At 43.8% G+C, this 7,907-nt stretch overlaps 1 protein-coding gene across 1 annotated transcript in view; it reads left to right on the top strand.

Annotated features, from left to right (window-relative positions):
• Positions 1 to 7,907, top strand: part of LOC106810682 (tubulin polyglutamylase TTLL13-like) — a 22,473-nt gene that overhangs the window by 8,111 nt on the left and 6,455 nt on the right. Inside the window, exons 8-16 of the mRNA XM_014814111.1 lie at positions 546 to 631; positions 2,627 to 2,852; positions 3,662 to 3,846; positions 4,405 to 4,593; positions 5,403 to 5,467; positions 5,952 to 6,085; positions 6,571 to 6,756; positions 7,548 to 7,585; positions 7,759 to 7,883. Coding sequence (XP_014669597.1) covers positions 546 to 631; positions 2,627 to 2,852; positions 3,662 to 3,846; positions 4,405 to 4,593; positions 5,403 to 5,467; positions 5,952 to 6,085; positions 6,571 to 6,756; positions 7,548 to 7,585; positions 7,759 to 7,883 — 1,234 coding nt within the window. The remainder of the gene's footprint in view (positions 1 to 545; positions 632 to 2,626; positions 2,853 to 3,661; positions 3,847 to 4,404; positions 4,594 to 5,402; positions 5,468 to 5,951; positions 6,086 to 6,570; positions 6,757 to 7,547; positions 7,586 to 7,758; positions 7,884 to 7,907) is intronic.

Here is a 7,907-nt window from a genome sequence, read left to right as displayed (position 1 = left end):
CGCTCCTCTCCCCACTACCACCACTACGCTCGCGCTCGACGCATATCCATGATAACATGTTAATATAGCGAAGTCATTAAAGTTACACAGCTGTATCTTTTTTATTACTGTACTACCGGTATAGCAAAGCCTATAGCTATCATAGATTTTAGATCTGTATTAGTAGTATCCTAGATATATGCTCTGAGCGCGAACGCGGTGATGGGAGGGTGCTCTTCATTCGTTTGCCAGTGAGTTTAGCATCGGAACACCTGCCGTCAAGTGAGCGCTGTCGCTCTGCGGCACTTGTTATTACTGTACTACCGATATAGCAAAGCCTATCATAGATTTTAGATCTGTATTAGTAGTATCCTAGATATATGCTCTGAGCGCGAACGCGGTGGCGGGAGGGCGCACTTGATTCGGTTGCCAGTGAGTTTATCAGAAGAATACCCGGCTACAGTACACGTCAGTTGAGCGCTGTCGCTCTGTGGCACTTGTGTTATTATGCGTGAAGTGGAGTAAAGTTACGTTTGCGTAGTTCTAAGATACTTCTCGTATTCTAGGAGAATGTCTACATGCACTTGACAAACTATGCCATCAACAAGAACAGTGCAGACTTCGTCCGAGATGATGAAGCTGGAAGCAAAAGGTAGATTTTTATTCTGTGCATAGGCGGCAATGCAATCAAGTTAGTGCTACTGATTTAAAACGGATTGTACTTTTTACTGATTGTAAATTACAGTGGCATACCATGATGACAGCACTGGAACCCCCATGCCTTACAAAAAACGGCATTAATAGATTAGGTGAAACTTTATCATTGAATCCATTATGATATTAGTTTTGGTGGTCAACATTAAATAAATAGTTAATACGCAACATTCCTGCAATCACATCGAATGTTCTCGGTGCTACCTTGTAGGTAAAATTGTTATGATGCATACGTGCATGTATACATAAATTCTATAGCACAATACAGTCACCGAATCAGCTAATGGGAAATTTGTAGTGAACGTGATATTTGAAAAACCATCACGTTTTTTCTATAACAGACATGTTTGCTGTGACTGTTGTATCAATACAGTACAATCATCGTGGGGTACGATGTTCCAGAAAGTTATCCATGAATACATGGTTCGCACAGTCCTTGAAAAATCCTTGAATTCGAGGGGAGTCCTTGAAAAGTACTTGAATTTAGTAAATGTTGATTTTGTGCTTGAAAAGTGCTTGAATTTCATGAAAATGTCCTTGAATTTTTAGAAAGAATTTTTGCCTGTAATAGAAAGAAATTTTGTACCATCAATAATGTGGAAACCTCAATAAAAATTGTGTTAAATGAGCTTAAAAATCTATAGACACGATAGACAGTTAAATGATTGATCACAAATTACAGTAAGTCAGTAAAATCAGTCAGTAAATCAAGGTATGTTGTAGAAGTGACAGTGTTTAGAAGGGTTTATTAATGTGATCCAGGTAAGTTTTAGAGGTGACATGCAGTGATTAAGAATGGGGTTATTAAATTAATCCAGGTATGTTTTGTTCTGTGTATGAATTCTGATAAAGTGTCCTTGAATTTTCAATAAAATGTCCTTGAAAAGTCCTTTGAAAAAATTTCAGTCCTGTATGAACCATGGAATAGCAATCATCACTACCCAGCAGCACCATGCATGCTAGTCACATCTCCCTCTCCCCACGTGCACGCACGCATGCACGCACGCACGAACACACAATACCCTGTTCTAATGCTAAATGCTAAAAATCGCTATGCTTCAGTCGTAGCTCCTCTATCTGTTGCCTACAGAAGTAACAGGCCCTCGCGTTATATTATAAACTGTCTAAAACTGCGGTGCATGTATTAGTTAAATTCAAATACCATTACATGGTAAGGAGAAGGTACCCCACAGTAACAATGTTCACATTAAACACGCTATACACCGTATTCAGCCTACGGGGTAACTAGTTAAGCCCGGCGCACATTGCCGAACATTTTGCTCAAAAACATTATCGTAGCAATGTTCCATGAAATGTTCGGCAATGTGCGGTGAAAAAAATCGCCGAACATTTGTTCCGAACAATGTTTCTGAAGATCCGAAATGTTTGATATCTCGAACATTGTAGGTCGAATGTTCGTCAATGTGCGCTGAATGTCGAACAATTATAGGAACATTTGTAAAGTAGTAACCAATAGCAGCACGATATGTGGTCACATGATTTTTGTGCCCAATCATGTGCCGATCACGTGACTCTTTACGACACAGCTATTAGACGGCGCCACGAGGTTGTTCGCTGCAAAATGTTCGGCAATGTGCGCTCAGTAATTGTTCACCCGCACATTGCCAGACAAAAACATTTGTTCGGACGAACATTTGTTCGGGAAAATGTTCGGCAATGTGCGCCAGGCTTTAGACTGCTGTTCTGTGGTACCCGCAATTAACCCGTGACGGCGTGACCGCTCATTCGTTTTGTATTTATTGATTTTGGTTTCACACACACACAAACACACACACAAACGCACACGCACACACAAACACACACACAAACGCACACGCACACACACACACACAATAGGCCTACACTGCATTTTTTCTCGTCGTGTGTAACGTGTCGAACGACGGAATACTAAAAAATAGTGGTTGCGTTTCAGAAAAATCTCGACGATCAACCGCTGGTGGGCGCAGCACGGCTACGACTGCGGTCGCGTGTGGGCCGACATCGACGATGTCATCATCAAGACGCTGGTCGCGGCGTATCCTACGCTGAAGCACAACTACCGCACGTGCTTTCCCAACCACAACCGCGGCAGCGCCTGCTTCGAGGTGCTCGGCTTCGACATCCTGCTCGACCACAAGCTGCGGCCTTACCTGCTGGAGGTGAGAGCGCCACTGCAGGGGTAGAAATTTACTTTTGAACACGGGAGTCCAACGTACTCTCTACCCTCAAAAAGAGGGAGTCCGCAGCAAAGTCAAGGAGTTCGCAGTCTGACGTTCAAAATTAAAGATATTAACAATAACGCGTGTGCTTATCAGGCGGTTGCATGTCTGTCAAATTTTCTTTGGATATTAGCTGAAAAAATACGGTATTTCCACAAGGCCGTGCTCTGGAACGAACTAGCTAAGTATAGTATGGCAGAATTTTCAGTGAGTCACACGGACTCCTGCATACGTCAAATCAGGGAGTCCGACAGTAAATCAGAGAGTATTTGACTCCGGACTCGCGTTAATTTCGCACCCTGCCACTGTAATAATATTTCTTCTTTAAATGTCTGCACGTTCCATTCAAAAACTTAAATGTCATAAATTAATCCATAACTTTGGAGAAGACTATCGTATTTGTGTTTATGGATTTCTAATCAATGGGCATCTGCTTGTGGCTGGTCTCAATAGCTACGTACCACTCTGTATAGACGTTTTCACTCAAAACATTGCTGAAAACATTCACGATTTCTGTCAAGTTATTTCACGAACGTCACAAAGCATGCCTATACCAAAATCCTGTTTGTTCTCGAAGTCCGATGACTTTGGAGCACTGCAGTTGTTGGCACAAACATTTCACGGATGTTGAGGCCATTAAGATCTGATTGGATCCCGCAATCCCGGTGACATGGCATGCAATTCTGGATTGTTATAGTTTCACAACGACGACTTAGGTCGCAGTGAAAGATCAGCATTCTCGCTTTCAGGTGAACCACTCTCCCAGCTTCACGACGGATTCGGAACTCGACAAGGAGATCAAGGATGGTCTTGTGTACGATACGCTCGGACTCATCAACTTTGCCGCGTGCGATCGCAGGAAGTGCATGGAGGAGGAGAAGCGCCGGGTGCGGGAACGTCTCTTCTCCAAGCAGGGCAAGAAGGATGCGAGCAGGTATCAGCACGCGGCATGTAATTAATTTGCTTAATTAATGTAACGAGGGGTTGTAATAATGTGCTTAATTAATGTAACGAGGGGTTGTAATAATGTGCTTAATTAATGTAACGAGGGGTTGTAATAATGTGCTTAATTAATGTAACGAGGGGTTGTAATAGTGTGCTTAATTAATGTAACGAGGGGTTGTAATAATGTGTTTAATTAATGTAACGAGGGGTTGTAATAGTGTGCTTAATTAATGTAACGAGGGGTTGTAATAATGTGCTTAATTAATGTAACGAGGGGTTGTAATAGTGTGCTTAATTAATGTAATGAGGGGTTGTAATAGTGTGCTTAATTAATGTAGCGAGAGGTAATAATGTGCTTAATTAATGTAACGAGGGGTTGTAATAGTGTGCCTAATTAATGTAACGAGGGGTTGTAATAATAGTGTGTAATCGCGCAGTAGCCGGTAGGTCAGTTACATCCTATTATAGTTGGGGTTGCGCACTAATTACGACCGTGGCAGTGCTGCAGCTTTTGTTGAAAAAATACTCCTGGCGGTGTGTCTCGCAGGGTGGACATGGAGGATAGCACTTCGGAGAACCTGGCAGCACAGCATGAGTATGAGGACCAGCACATGAGCAACTTCCGTCGCATTTACCCCGTGCCGGGCAAGACAGAATACTACGACCGCTTCCTCGACCAGTGCATGTCACTGACCAAGGAGACAGCGGCTTCCAAGGCACGAGAGGAGTGTGCGAGGTAAGGGTTGTGATAATCCGCTACAACTCGGTCAATTTAGTGCTTCCTATATCCATATCTCAACTCGGTTATATAACGTACGTAGCCTGCTGTAGCTGGAACTATTTGAATAGGTCATTCGACAACTAAATAATATTGTTAGAAATAACTACACAAGGGAAGATTATGGAGAATTATAAATAATAACCTTGCGTACTGCCTGATTCGCAGTGATTCTGTCAAAAAATGCACTGTCAATGACTACGTTAGGAAAATAGAGTTAGGTAATCATAAGTACTACATTCAAATTCCAGTAGATCATAAATTTATGGGCATAGACCAGTGCATGTCAACCTATTTGGTAAAGCTATTCGAGAGGGAATGAAGGAGATTAATGGATTCATGCAAAGTTTGCCAAATTTGGGTCTGGTGATGTGACAAGCTAGTATGTCACACAGTGCACTATATATGTATGTGCGACAGATGCATGTCACAAACGTGTCTTGCTCTGTGCAATGCGCATATGTGAAGATGGGCTGAATTATAAGATTGTTATGCTTTTCAACATGCATATAATTAAGCGAAACCAAAATCAATAAATACAAAACAAATGAATGGTCATGGGTTAATTGCGGGTAACATATACCACATATCCCATAGGCCCGCCTGCCACAGCTGAATACAGTGTATAACGTGTTTAATGTAAACATTGTTACTGTGGGCTACCTTCTCCTTGCCAAGTAATACAGTGTAATATGTATTTGAATTTAACTAATACATGAACCAGTTTTAGACAGTTTTTGCAACAAGAGGGCCTGTTACTTCTGTAGGCAACAGATAGAGGAGTTACGACTGAAGCAAGAGCGGTTACAAGCAATGATGAACAAGAACAAAGGTAACCTGTCTTTTAGCGGGTAGAGGTCGAGGAGCCTAGATCTGGGTTGCGGCGGTGTTCAGCTATGTACTACACAACAGTAGTGTAAAGTCAATCAATATCAACTAGATCATAGTAGTGGAAATCTGTGACCTATGTTATTGATGCCCTTTTTCCCCATCCCATTCCAGTTGATTACCGCCAATATTTCCGTAATTTAATTAGGCAGACATGAAGCATGTATATGGTTCTCTTGTTCAGTGTCTGTGTTGTTGATCTCTTGGTGAAATTGCCAACTGTTTGCTTGTGGAAGGTTCATGTTCACGTTTTTTTAATAAGTGCGCCAGCCGCTCGTTGTCAGTGCATTTTTTTCACGTTTACATGTTGTTCGCTTGTTAAGTGCGCATGCTTCTCGCTTGTTGAGCCTGTATGTTGATCGCTTGCTGGCAACGTCTACATTAGATAGCATGACTGTACAGTGACAACGTTGCTCTGTTTGGTGCAGGCGTAAAAGCAAGCGATGACCCCTCTGGTCGACCTGAGAGCCCACGCAGCAAGCAGAGGGTGCGCAGGCCTGCCTACCCGCGCGTAGCAACGCGCGTCAAGAGATTGGCCGCTCTATCAACCCAGTCTTCCCAGGTACGAAAGTACGCTCCCGATCCCTTCCCACCATCGCTGACATCATTGAGGATCGACGCCTCAAGAACGGGTCCTTGTGAAAACTTGTTCAAATTTTTTTCGAGTTATCATTATGTGCTCGGTTATTCATGATGACATTCCTGGTGATCTCTTTTACTCCTGCAATTCCTGCTCCGTCATCCACTCCATCCGTGTTCATGCCATCGAAGAATAAGCAGATTAGTAAATAAAGCTCATAATTGCCAGATACAAATCGACTTTGTAAACTATCAAAGCTGCCGAATCATCTCCTTGTAGATTAATGAGATTTAACCTGTCACACGTACAAATTGCACGCATTATACTTACACCTAGACTTATATACGTAATGTGTCGTACTATCTCACTGATTGCGAGAGTCTCAAACAAATGCTGAACGAGTTCATTACGCTCGATGCACGCGTTCCTCACCCGCCGTCGTCGCGGCGATCGTTTCTCGCGCGCAGGGTCCGCCGCAGTGGCAGGTGGACACGTCGCTGCCGCTCGACATCAGGGAAGAGGAGGAGATGGAGCGTGTGATGGGGCTGCTGGAGCGAGACCACCTCGTGCGCGGCACGGGCATCGTTGAGTACGTGCAGCGACTCTTCAGCCCCAAGTACCACGCGATGTACGGAGCTTGGCCGACGCAGCAGGTACGACGCACCCACGCGCGCATGACGCGCAATCACGCAGTCCCAGCACCGATCGGTGATATCGTAATATCAGTGGCTGCACCGATCGGTGATATCTCGATATCAGTGGCAGCACTTATCAATTTAATAGTATTTAATAGACGCGCGTTGTTGTCCCATGCACTCGCCGTTAGCACCGATTGGTGATATCGTAATATCAGTGGCTGCACCGATCGGTGATATCTCGATATCAGTGGCAGCACTTATCAATTTAATAGTATTTAATAGACGCGCGTTGTTGTCCCATGCACTCGCCGTTAGCACCGATTGGTGATATCGTAATATCAGTGGCTGCACCGATCGGTGATATCTCGATATCAGTGGCAGCACTTATCAATTTAATAGTATTTAATAGACGCGCGTTGTTGTCCCATGCACTCGCCGTTAGCACCGATTGGTGATATCGTAATATCAGTGGCTGCACCGATCGGTGATATCTCGATATCAGTGGCAGCACTTATCAATTTAATAGTATTTAATAGACGCGCGTTGTTGTCCCATGCACTCGCCGTTAGCACCGATTGGTGATATCGTAATATCAGTGGCTGCACCGATCGGTGATATCTCGATATCAGTGGCAGCACTTATCAATTTAATAGTATTTAATAGACGCGCGTTGTTGTCCCATGCACTCGCCGTTAGCACCGATTGGTGATATCGTAATATCAGTGGCTGCACCGATCGGTGATATCTCGATATCAGTGGCAGCACTTATCAATGAAATCAAGAAATCGGTGGCGTCATAATATCAGTGGCGAGCTCTTATCAATGACATCAAGAAATCGGTGAGGTGAGTGCCGTCACTTATTGGTGACGTCATAAGATCAGTGACATTATGAGGCCGGTGACATCATAAGGTCATAGCCAGCACCCATTAGTGACATAGAATCACTGCCTGCACTGACGGCAAGACAGCAGTGACACGAGAAATTCAGTGCCTGTATTGGCTCCTGCCATCTGTAGATCAGTGTCAGAACTCACTGGTGACACCAAGACATCACTGTCAGCACAGGCAAGTAGTGAGGTGTTTGCACTGACTGGTAGTACAGTGTTTGCACTGACTGGTAGTACAGTGTTTGCACTGACTGGTAGTACAGTGTTTGCACTGACTG

This window comes from Priapulus caudatus, unplaced genomic scaffold, assembly GCF_000485595.1.
Source record: "Priapulus caudatus unplaced genomic scaffold, Priapulus_caudatus-5.0.1 Scaffold463, whole genome shotgun sequence".
Lineage (NCBI taxonomy): Eukaryota > Metazoa > Priapulida > Priapulimorpha > Priapulimorphida > Priapulidae > Priapulus > Priapulus caudatus.
Note: the sequence above shows the minus strand (reverse complement) of the source record. Positions and strands in the feature narration are given on the sequence as shown.